This window comes from Xyrauchen texanus, chromosome 31 (assembly GCF_025860055.1).
Source record: "Xyrauchen texanus isolate HMW12.3.18 chromosome 31, RBS_HiC_50CHRs, whole genome shotgun sequence".
In the NCBI taxonomy this organism is placed as follows: domain Eukaryota; kingdom Metazoa; phylum Chordata; class Actinopteri; order Cypriniformes; family Catostomidae; genus Xyrauchen; species Xyrauchen texanus.
The window spans coordinates 16,363,253-16,376,432 of NC_068306.1; the positions used below are offsets into that span (position 1 = coordinate 16,363,253).

A 13,180-nucleotide genomic window follows, 5' to 3' on the forward strand; every position below is an offset into this window, starting at 1 on the left:
TATACATCCTGATTTGTACATTTCTTGATATGCCGCACTTGTGCGTAACGTTTACTGTTATTACGTATTATTAGCTTAAACAATAAATCAGGTAATCTGGCTTTCATAACTCAGTGCCTAGCCTCTTTAAGACATCACCGCACGTCACTGCCTCTACCTCCAGTACATTTGAGTTCATGGAAATCAAGAGAGATTTTGCACATAAATCATAAATTGTCAAAACTGATAGCAGGACCAGAACTAAAATAAAAAAATAAATAAAAAAAATTGGTAACGACTGGAATGTTTTGGGTGTGGGTGAATATCCCATATCTTGCAAGACTACCACAAGACAAGCACACTACAAGGCACGTCCACAAGTTACACCCCCTTTCAATAACCAGCGAAATGCTCAAGTCTTGCAACAGTCGGATGCCACATTTATAGTGTTTGTTGTGTTTATTTGGAGTCCCACAGCAACCCTACACCTAACCCTATCCCTACCCTAAACCAAGATCTAAAAATTGAAGATAAAAAAATGAAATATTTGTAAATTTATTACGTTTCTTGGAGTGGGTGTGTCATGTAGTGGACGTTCCTTATCTTGCCGGACGTACCCTGATACACATGATCAACTCTGGTCCAACGTGTCTTAAGGTACCATTTTTAAACGAACACAAGCAAATATTAGATTTGAAAGCTCCGGCAGAGGGAAATATTCAGTTAACAGTTATAACTTTGATGCTTTTTAGAGCTTGACTGCACAATTCACGCACTTTCAATCTGCCAAAAAAAAAAAATTATTCTCACTTCAATCTAGTGTTCCACTGAGGGGAAAAAAATATCTTCATTTTTGTGTGAACCATTACTCTAAATTGCAATCAAGACTTGTTTAAACCCAGTTTCATAATTCTTTCTGAGAGCCCTCTCATCTTATAAGAGAGTTATGGGAGAGGTGTATGGAGATACCATCATGACTAAGTGCCACTTGTTGCAAAGGTGAAAGAACCCACATGCAATTCCAAGGACTTGAGATCAGAGCAAACATATCCACCCTTAACTCCAGACATAAACAAGAGAAAAATCCCAGGTAACTAACAAACTGACAATGTGCAATCAATGTCACTTGTGCACAGATGTTCCCTAAACAGTGTGGTCATGAGAGATACAAGACACTTCTTCAACAGCCAATCTAGGCATTGTGGTGCCTGCAATGTTGAAGGCATGCAATATTGAGAAATTACTGATTTTTCATGCCATCTGTTCTCTTGTCAGGATGTTTATGAACAGGGATGTTATGTGATACATCAGAGACAGACAAACATTTCACAGTATGACATTAATTCAATTATTTTCTTACCATGGCACAATGAAAAAAAGACTCCCACTCTTTCCTCCCTTGTATTGCAATAAAGCAGATTTGTCAAAGCATTTTTTCTACACATGAACCCATCTATACAAAAATAGCCTAAAGGAGCAGGAAGAAATGAAAAACATCCAGACAATGTTTGACAAATATTTCCATTCCCTTGCAACAAGTCAATTCCCTTCCCTAAAATGTATTTGTCTAAATTGCAAATTCAGCATCTACATTGCAGCTTATTTGAGAAAGTACATTGTGCCATATAGATACACATGTAAACTGTCAATTCTTACATCCATGAGATCTACGTCAAAGAACATGTGCCCAATGAAGCCAAAGCTCAAGGCGAGCCTAGGCAGAAGAGTGTAAAACTGGGATAGTGCCCATGAAGGAGAGTAAGAGGGATTGCTTTGGTCAAGTTGAACTGTGGAGAGGTAGGGTTGTTGTAATGGTTTGTGTTATGGTTCCTATGTCTCATAGGATGTATACCATTAGGTCCCAGTGGGTAACATACAGTACATCTGTTCTAATCCCTGTCAAATACGGCAGAGGATTAGTGTTGGGAGCAAATCTGGGAGCACAATAGGGCAGACATACAGTTACTACTCATACTAACCTCACTGATGTGTTGACATTCATTTGAATTGTGGCTAAGGAATATAAATTATCTTATGGGGAGCCACAGTGTTTGTGATTCTTCTTTACATAAATCGTATGTGAAATTCAGTGGGGTTTATCTTCATATCAACAACGATCCTTCAAAGCTTAGCAGTTTTAAAAATGGCCACCTGAAGCTGCATTTGAAGACAATTCCTTCTACAAAAGTTCATAACACTTGGAACAATACCACATAACCAACGTCTGGTCAATAATGCTCATGGTAAGTTAACAAAAATCTATGCAAGTGAAATGGAAAACAGCATACAGTTTGGAGTTGTATATGGCTTTCAAACAAACAAGACAAATTCAAAACACAGGAACCTACAAAAATCCAAGGTTTAAAAAACAGACTGCAGTTGCTATGCTATATAAAAATGTACCTATAATGCATACAAACCCATATGGTGACTGGTTAGCTTTAACTATTAATGTGATACTGTAATGCTTTTTTCCTTTTTGCTTGATTTAAATGGAGGCAAAAACAAATTTTATGGAAGAAAAAAAAAAGAAAATAATATGGTGCACAAACAAATAAATAGTAGAAATACTGATACTATACCACCTACATCTAAATAGAGGGCATAGAGTGCTTTATTAGGGGCTTGATCCTGTTAATGCTAATTCTTGTCTAAAGGTTTACTGGATTTGTTCAATGGGAGCGATCTTCTCTTCTCAGTGATTCCTCTGGTGCAAAGCAAGGTCAGGTCTCCTTTCCTCTCTATCCCTCGCGGACCTTGGCAGACAGAGCGTCACAAGTCTTCTTGGCATCTCCCAAAAGCATGGATGTGTTTGGTTTGTAGAAGATTGGGTTGTCCACAGCTGCATAACCAACTCCCAGAGATCTCTTCATCACTATAACCTGGAGGGATGAAACCACATGTAGATGCATTTAGTCTCTGATCATCAAGGAACAAAGGCGGTACTTTATGAAATAAGTTGGAAAATTCACTTGCAATAAAAACCTCCATGTCTGTTTGCCAACCTTAGAGCTTCAATTGATTTTTCCACAGTACTAAGACACTGAGAGCTACTGTTTTTTGACCCAGATAATACAAAACTGTGCAACATTACTCCTGTAAAAACACAGCATGCATCTATATGTGAAGTTGGGGAGGAAGGCTTTAGGATTTGTACGACAGAGTGCAAAGAGTGTCCTTGCATCCAACATGTAATTGCTATTTAAGTATCTGCCATTTGCTAAATTAATTGGTGTCTTGAACGCCAGTTTTTAGGCTGAGCAGTTTCTGTGAAAATCAGAGAGAAAAGTGCTGTGTTTGGGAGCATCTGTTTGGGAAGGAGGAACACTTGGTAATTGAATAAGTAAAACCAGAGAGGAGAGTCTTAGCCGCTGGTCTAGCTTTAGCGTTACTCAATATGCTGAAAGATATTTGGAACAAAATTACCCTCATCTTGAGACTTCAAATCAGGGGGTGGGTTCTTTTAATATCATCTGTCCTACAAAAGCTATGCAAATTTTCAATGCCAGCCAGGTGATCAGGACAGTGCTCAGACACATACAACCCTTGCCAACCCCTCTTCAAGAGTCATGTGTCCACTTTAATCAGGCTAAGCATCCCTCAGGAAAGGACAACATCCCTTCTCTTTGTGAAATTATTAATTTGGCAGCTGGTTTTGTTTGGTTACATTGAGTTACAAATGAACATCTCTACAGGCTGGGAGCAACTGAGAAGATAACTTTAGATTCTGCAATGCTATCGTGTCAGAGTGTCGCTATGAAGTAGGTTGAGTTTCCTAGTTGAGATTTGGCATTACATTCATACAATGCATCCGGAAAGTATTCAAAGCACATTTTGTTACAAGTATTCACAGCCTTTGCCATGACAATCAAAATTGAGCTCAGGTGCATCCTGTTTCCACTGATCATCCTTGAGATCTTTCTACAACTTGATTGGACATGATTTGGAAAGGCACACAACTGTCTATATAAGGTCCCATAGTTAACAGTGCATGTCAGAGCACAAACCAAGCCATTAAGTCCAAGGAATTGTCTGTAGACCTCCGAGACAGGATTGTATCGAGGCACAGTTCTTGGAAAGGGTACAGAAAAAATTCTGCAGCATTGAAGTTCCCACTGAGCACAGTGGCCTCCATCATCCGTAAATGTAAGTTTGGAACCACCAGGACTCTTCCTAGAGCTGGCCGCCTGGCCAAACTGAGCGATCGGGGGAGAAGGGCCTTAGTCAGGAAGGTGACCAATATGGTCACTCTGACAGAGCTCCAGCGTTTCTCTGTGGAGAGAGGAGAACCTTCCAGAAGAACAACCATCTCTGCAGCACTCCACCAATCAGGCCTGTATGGTAGAGTGGCCAGACAGAAGCCACTCCTCAGTAAAAGGCACATGACAGACCACCTGGGTTTGCCGAAAGGCACCTGAAGGACTCTGACCATGAGAAACCAAATTCTCTGATGAAATAAAGATTGAACTCTTTAGCCTGAATGGCAAGCATCATGTCTGGAGGAAACCAGGCACCTCTCATCACCTGGCCAATACCATCCTTACAGTGAAGAATGGTGGTGGCAGCATCATGCTGTGGGGATGTTTTTCAGCGGTAGGAACTGGCAGACTAGTCCGGATAGAGGGAAAATGCAGCAATGCACAGAGACAAGCCTCTGGACCTCAGACTGGGGTGAAGGTTCATCTTCCAACAGGACAATGACCCTAAGCACACAGCCAAGATAACAAAGTGGCTACGGGACAACTCTGTGAAGGTCCTTGAGTGGCCCAGCCAGAGCCCAGACTTGAACCCGATTGAACATCTCTGGAGAGATCTGAAAATGGCTGTGCACTGACGCTCCCCATCCAACCCGATGGAGCTTGAGAGGTCCTGCAAAGAAGAATGGGAGAAACTGCCCAAAAATAGGTGTGCCAAGCTTGTAGCATCATAGTCATAAAGACTTGAGGCTTTAATTGGTGCCAAAGGTGCTTCAGCAAAGTATTGAGCAAAGGCTATGAATACTTATGTACATGTGATTTTGTTTTTTATTTTTAATAAATTTGCAAAGATTTCAAACAAACTTCTTTCACATTGTCATTATGGGGTATTGTTTGTAGAATTTAAGGAAAATAATAAATTTAATCAATTATGGAATAAGGCTGTAACATATCAAAATGTGGAAAAAGTGACGTGCTGCGAATACCTTCCGGATGCACTGTACAAACAAGACAGCAATGTATTCAAGTTCCTTCAAATAAGGTCAGCTTATTAGTCCGAAAATACTTCAAATCATTACATTTTGATAGGGTAACTCCAGATAATGCAACACTATCAAGAATTTGGTTCAGTTTCCTAGTTGAGATCTGGCAACATCCAAGGTCTTACAAACAAGAGACAGCAATGCATTCAAGTTCCTACAAATAAAGCCACCTAGAGTTTTCGCTACATCAGAGAATGCTGTAAAATCCACTGATTTCAAAGGGGATGGTGCATCGAAAAGATGTAGAGGAAATACTCAAAAGTTTGTGAATGACTCCCAGTCATGCAAACTAAAGTTGAGAACATTTGCTAAAACTCACTCTGAAATTCTGATTGGTTTACTAATGCCTACACCAGTGTAGTGAGTCCAGTTGTGCTTTCGGAAATATAATTTGCTGGATTCCCACTTGAATTCAAACTAACATTGGTTTTTGCAAACACTTTAACCTGAATAAACAGAACAGGTTAAGCTACACGCAATTACTAATGAGAGGTGGATCCATTCGTACATTCACAAAGTCAAGCCCCAGTACTTAGTGATTTCCCCAGAGAAGGCCTGGGTATGATGGGCATACGTCATACTGTCATATGGTGAGGCACAACAGCCCCCACATTTAGGGAAAGTATTGGTCGGATGCTCCGAAATGTCAGAATTAATGAAAGCAGTGCGAGGCTGTCTTTGCTGGAGATACACCTGGACCACAGCTCAGTTACAGTGGGAACCAGCTGTGTGGATGTAGATTTTCATATCACTCTGGATGGGAGAATGAGGAATGGTCTGCATTACAGTGCTTAAGGGCAATCCTTGCCATATTGGTTTTTATTCCAGCCAAGCCAAACAAGTCATGTCTGATACATACTTCATGTATATTGAAAAAGCAGCTACGAACAGGTCAGGTGATTTTCAGACTATAATTTATATTTGGCTATTGAAAGTATTAAAAACTATTAAGCTGCTCACCTGCTTGGACTTCCAGACCTCCAAAACGGGCATGCCAGCAATAATAGAGTTGGGGTCCTCCTGGGCCGCAGAGTTCACGGTGTCATTTGCTCCAATTACCAAAACCAGGTCATTTTCTGAAAATTGGGTCACAGATTATTAGCACAGACAGAGAAATGTAGTAGTGAATAGAGTTGAAACAAAGTTACTAGGCATAAACTAGTATTATGATTTGTCACGCAGACTACACAAAGCAAACGTAATATCGTACCAGGGAAGTCATCGTTGATTTCATCCATCTCCAGCACAACATCATATGGCACACCAGCTTCGGCCAACAGTACATTAAGTTGGCCAGGCATGCGGCCAGCCACTGGGTGGATTCCAAACCTGAATACACACAGACAATGTATAAACACATCAGACCTCTACGATCTCCTGATAAATACATAGCATCTAGAAAAGTGCTTTCTGGCAGTGCAGTATGACCCTCCATACAGTACAAGCAGAGGAGTCTTTGAACACTTAAATAGAAGCACTTTAAGGTAGGGGTCAGGCTGTTTGCGAAAGGTTAAGAGACAAGGAAATAAGCGGAGGCTGTAGGTATTTTTTTAATGCCAGAGGTAGTAAAGGGCATGAGCTCAGGGGAAATGACTTGAGGAAGGTTGTAAAGCTGCCCACGTGCCCTTAAGGTACACACTTCTCTGTAAAAACAGAAGATCAGAGCCAACAGGCTTAGGACAGACAAAGTGACATGACTGCGTCGGTCACCATTCAACATGTTACAGCGAAAGTGGATTTCTTACAGAAACAGGTACCATCAAATGGTAAAATTATCAAGGTCAGGATGGTGAAACTCATTGACCCAAGTCATCCAAAGACTCATTATTGGTCTATATAAACAAGCAGACACACGTCTTTGGCCATTGCATCAATTATTTTTGCTTTATGATGCCCTGTCAAACTTGTTCATCTTTTTTTACAAAACAGGCTCAAAACCCATTTTCTGTTCCATTTTGCTGCACTCCAGCTGTTGCTGAAAGCAAGAACATGTGTGAACACCCTTTAAAACACTCATCTGATCACTATCTGGTTGAAATGACCCTAAATCAGCGTGCCTTCTCAAGACAGATTGGCCATTTGGACTACCCACCAATTGGTCAATTTTGAAAATACACAGTTTTGCACATCCCAAGATATGATCTGAAAATGTTCTGCCACAAACACTTAGAAAAGAAACATGGCGTGATATTTTTGTTTAGCTTCAAGTCCGACATCTGTTACTTCCAAGTTAATTTATTTGTCAGACAGGAAATAAGGATGAGGAAAACCAGTTCAATCATTTAAACCGAAAGATAATTTAGCAGACAAGCCTCAAAACTTGAGACATGGGGTTTGTCAATCAGCACTGACACTGGAAAGTTTTACATAAGTTGCAGCTGCAGTGGGTGCACAAACAGTCTTAGTGGAAAGAGAGTCCAAGCTCTGCTCTCCAGTCCAAACCAGCCGATCGTTCTGCTATTCCCATTACCAGCTGCCCTGCGTTTCACCACACTGAACCAACATGTGCTCTCCGCACATCTGAAAACAACTGCTCTTCTTTTTGACCATGATAGCTTATGGCCCATAGGATATTCAGGCTGCCTTCCTGCTCAAACTTCTGACTCCTTTCACAGAACAAGTCTTTTCAACTCCTCCCTGCAGCCAAAACAAATTTAGTAGTCTTTATGAGCTGGCAGAACAAGAGATGAAGAAAGACAAATAGAAATGCACAGAATGATAAGACAGTCGGTTTACAGAAACTTCGGTTCCAAAACCTTGTGAGCTGCCTCACTGCCTACATATGCAGCTGCCTACTAAGGCTGCATCCTAACCATCATGGGACCACATAAGGCAAGCTCTACATAGGCAGCAATTCAGCAACACATAAATTTCACTTCACACAGGAGATTCAACAAGCAATTGACAAATAATGTGACGCTCTAATGGTGTGATACTCGAATATGCGTAAAATAATTTTCACACACAAATATTGGGTAAAAATCTATTTTAATTTACACTGAAATACTTTATCGATATTGTATTGAACTAAATAACTTTATTTTTCACCTACATTTTTCAGCCTATAAAAAGTACATTTTTTGGGATTGCTTTTTCTGCAAAGGATCCATCTTTAAAATTTGGCCAAAACAAGGCTGCCTATCTTTTGGAACAGCCTTCATGTTGGGAGCGAGCCAATAATGCCTTAAAAAGAGAAAGGGGGGCAAGGTGGGTGTACTACCTAATCTGTCCACTCTTTGGCCACCCATTTCCCCTTCTAATCAACTGCAAATGCTCTAATTGGCAGCAGCTGCTGGGCTCCAAGATCAAACAAATGAATGAAAATTACACAAGCTTCTGGTGTACGCCTCTCTTCCACAATCACACAGTGCCCCCAGCTCAAGAGAGAGAGAGAGAGAGACGGAGTCTAGCTCATGCGACAGATCTGACGAGGTGGAAACTAAATGAAATAAGCTGACAAGTCAACTTGAATGCTTAGTTACTCCACAAATTGCATTATGCAAACTGGTTCTGAAGCTCATGAGAAGGAATGGGAATTGGATGGAATTTAACGATTCTGGTTTCTCTGAACAATTCTTTTTGTACTTTTGATGAAGAAATATTTGGAACTAATAAATACAATTCTTATTACATTCATTGCTCTAGAGTTGTATTTTACAAAATTATGAGATTATTTTAGAAGTCAACAGAAAAGATAAATCAGAAATAAATGTAATTTTAAGTCGGGCATAATTAAAGTAACACTAGGCTTTGAGCACGCAAATTTATCAGACAATGCAATGGACCAGAATATGATGTTACACATGAGCACTTCAGGGGCAAGTAAATAATACATAACAAATGTTATGTTAAAATATATATATAAATGAAATTTTACTTAAGATTATATATTTTTTGGTGTTTAAACAGAGACCATATGATGATGTATGGTTTATGACAAAATAACACCAATGAGGAGACCGGTGATAAAATTAAATGCACACATTCTCACTTTTCACACATACATACATAGATATATAGCTGAATAGACTAATATATATATATATATATATATATATATATATATATATATATATATATATATATATATATATATCTTATATTTATATTTTAGTCTATTCGCTTCTCAAAAATAAAACATGCAGATTTAAAATATATGTATTCTTTGTATTGAGCAAGAGGTCAGCATGTGACATTTCTATATACTTTAAGTCACTCTTCATACAGATTCGCAGTTCAGAGTTCACCAAATTTTAATTTTCGATAAGCAGCGTAGTGCAAAATGTCTTTGCAATGAGTTCGTGTTTCCGGTCTCTGGTGTTTGGAAGCTTTTACATTCTAGATTCAGTAGTGATACTGGAGGTTACAGTGAGGCACTTACAATGGAAGTGAATGTGGCCAATTATAGGAGGGTTTAAAAGACAGACATGTGAAGCTTATAATTTTATAAAAGCACTTAAATTAATTCTTCTGTTAAAACTTGTGTATTATTTGAGCTGTACAGTTGTTAAAAATGTAATTTTTACAGTAATTTCAGGGTTTGTAGACATTACATCGTCATGGCAACAAAGTTGTAAAATTGGCTATACCGTTACACAGAAAAGGTTAGGAAGCAATTTTTTTCACACTAAAATCATGTTTACATGCATATTGTTTATGTCTCGTGGCTATAATTTTAAAAAAGTTAGTATTTTAAGGTTTGGCCCCAATTCACTTCCATTGTAAGTACCTCACATTAACCCAGATTTGTAAATGTTTTTAAGAGGCGGCAAGTCAAAAACATTTTTTGTGGTAATCAATATTATGTCACAAATGCTGTCGATTGAGCTCAACTTCTATTTTGAATATTCCCTTGTGTAAGCGAACTGAACAAAGAAGGAAATGCAACACTGTGACAATTTTAGTCCTTGTTTCAGAACAAATTAAGCAAGCAGTAGTTCTAAAAATACAAAAATATTTGGGGGGGTGGGGGGGGGTTACTCTTGGTCACTTAGAGTTTTTACAGATCGGATAGCAATCAGATCATGAAAAGACCAAGTGTAAAAGCCCAAAAAGCACTACGTCAGCATAAGGAAATGGGAAATACAACAGCTGTTACAAAGTATTTGCAAAGGGCTCGTGTAGCACTATAAAGAATAAAGAAACGGATGAACATTGTAGGAGAGACAGGACTTTTTCTTCATTTATTTGATGCAGCTCTCTGAAGAAACAAACTAAAACACTGAAAATGAGCACAGCTGATGTGCAGGGACAAACCTTCAACAAGCCCAGAGGGGGGAAATATACAGCTACCCACACATGGTAGAGTAACTTGGAATCAAATAATAAATCACATCTTTTAAATCACGTAATCAAGGAAGTGAACTTCCAATTTATTTGCATATAGCCCAGGAATTGAAGATCAGATTGATTTACATTTGACATGGCCAAATGTAAACATGGCTCCAGACTAAAAAATGACTTTGGAGCCATTGGCTCCTAAACTGAAACATTAAGGAGCCAAATGGCTGTTTTTAGTAGTGGCCAAATCACAGATTTTCTCGATTTAGACTTCTGTTAAAAAAAAAAGGCAGAAATAAAGTCAGCCAATTCGTCGAAGGTTTTGTAAACCGTATATAGTTGAGAAGATAAGTTTGCATTCTCTCTTGTCTCATAAATCTTCACACCCCTTTCATAATTTAAACAAATATAACAGATAAAAGATATTTTTATTTAATACTGCTCTTCAGAATCTACATTACAGATATTTACATAAAGTATAGTATGCATATAGTAGTGTGTTATCTTCTTGAGCATCAATGAATGTTTGTACAAGTCCCTCAATTGTCCGAAGTGTCAAAAGGTTGATACACACACACACACCACAGTTAGTTCCGGTCCTCAAATCTGATTGGATGAGAGACTGTGTGATAGCATCAGCACAGCTTCACTGTGTGTGTATCACTCCGCGTTCATGCAGTTCTAAACTAAAGTGTATCTGTTAGGAGTTACTGGCTTTATTTTTGAAATTACATTTGTTAGCCAGCAGGTGGTGCCAAAAGATCATTTTTGTGTGTAATATGAGCATATGCACACACACACACACACACACACACACACACACACACACACACACACACACACACACACACACTTATATACATACATAATTGATGCGTGCGGTACAGCGAGCTCGTCATCACAACAGAATGGGTGAAAAGTGGCACGAGACACACTGGTGGTATGCGATCTAAAGATGTATTCAATAACGCACAAGATAATATCTGACGAATCCGCAAATGCATCACACAACCCAACTGTTGCCAATGGTGACTATATTTGGCCCTGGTAAATGTAGTGTGCGTATTCAATCGCACAGCAATACGATCAGTAAAAATGCATGGAGAAACCAAGTGTAAATACCCCCTTTCTGCCTGAGACAAAACTGATAAAGGCAACAAGGAACGAACAGACATACAGGCACAACCCAAAATTAAACCAAAAAATAAATAAAGAGTCACCATTCACAGTCCACAACATGCTATAAATAAGAAAGCTTTTACATGTTGTTGTTCAATAAATATGCCTTTTTAATATTGAGAAGTATTTGGAGGCCAGCCATCTGCACTCCTGCGGAAGCATCTCCAGAGTCAGGCATGTAGCTCTATCACAGCCTGCAACTTGAGAAGTGTCGCTAGGGCTGTGGAAAGTATTGCATAGCGTCCACCTGTCACTCAGCGCTTCACCGGCCCTCTCACGGCACCGGGAGGCCTAGGGTACACTGCGCTCAGATCACAGGACATTACACGTACTCTGGAGAGGCAACAAAAGCCCCAAACAATGGAAGAACTGAATGAGGATCTTCAAAAGCACTCTATGAATACCTCTTTGAAATAGAGAAGTCCGACATGCAGACTGCTAGAAATGAGAGAGCAGAGAGAAGGCTGCCATTCAGAGGTTCACCAAACTGACCTGCAAAACTAGTGAGCTATTCAAACACTAATCAATCAGCACTGACAAGCCCCAGAACCTATCAGAGTGACAAAGTCAAAAGTGACTGCCAACAAATAACTTTTGGGGCTCATTTGATACAGGCATAGTACAAACTATCTAACTGGCTCATGAATATTAATTAGGTGATTCTTACAATCGTCTGCTGATGCAATTTGTTGGCATAGGCTTATGCTTAGCCTAACACTTTTTGTAAAGACAACTTTCAAATTTCTCAAAATCGGGTCAGGGACAGTTATAATGGTTGATTTGCCTGGATACCAGAAATAGTTAATAACTGGACATTCTTGGAGGGACGGAATAGTGAAATTGTCAAAGGCAAGACTCAAACGCGTGTCATCTGCTCTTAACATGTTGAACCATGGTGTGCACAGGGCTTAAACGCTCCATCACTGCTCCAAACTAATTAGAGGTTAATTTCGTCTTGATGTAAAAAAAAAAAAAAATGTAAATGATGGTTATATTTCTTACCTGACTTTCTTGCCCTGCTCAGTCAGTGTCTTCACCAGATCAGCAATTGGATACTGAGCTTTAGCTGCACACAGACCATACCCTGAATGGAAAGACACAAGAGTTAAAGAAAAACACAAATTATAAAAGTCAAATTTAAGTTTAACTTCAAATTTGTGATACTGATATACCAATAAGGACTATTAATTGGCTCACATTTGCCATTTTAAGATCACTGGCATAGCCCGATAATGGTGTGCACTAGGGCTGTTTACAGCATTGTCAGCTCCATAATCTACCAGCGATAGTGGCAAAAAATTATAAAAAAATAAAATAAAATGTTAGATACATTTTGCATATGTTAATTTAACTTCAGTTATAAAACAGATAGTTACGGTTCTGGGTAGTCTTGCACCAGCTTTCCATAAGTTCTCACTTAAGTTGGGATGTAAAATTCAAACTAAAGGCTTAGTAACTACTTGTTAGTTTGTAACCAAGTCAGTGCTGATTTGGTTGCACCAC

The 13,180-nt window shown here is 39.1% G+C and overlaps 1 protein-coding gene across 1 annotated transcript in view; it reads right to left on the minus strand.

The window, feature by feature from the left end:
* Positions 1-1,224: 1,224 nt before the first annotated feature.
* nnt (nicotinamide nucleotide transhydrogenase) overlaps positions 1,225-13,180 on the minus strand; it is a 62,814-nt gene continuing 50,858 nt past the window's right edge. The window contains exons 19-22 of the mRNA XM_052100746.1: positions 12,680-12,761; positions 6,429-6,547; positions 6,179-6,294; positions 1,225-2,861 (exon numbers count right to left, since the gene is read on the minus strand). Coding sequence (XP_051956706.1) covers positions 2,721-2,861; positions 6,179-6,294; positions 6,429-6,547; positions 12,680-12,761 — 458 coding nt within the window. The 3' untranslated portion in view covers positions 1,225-2,720. The remainder of the gene's footprint in view (positions 2,862-6,178; positions 6,295-6,428; positions 6,548-12,679; positions 12,762-13,180) is intronic.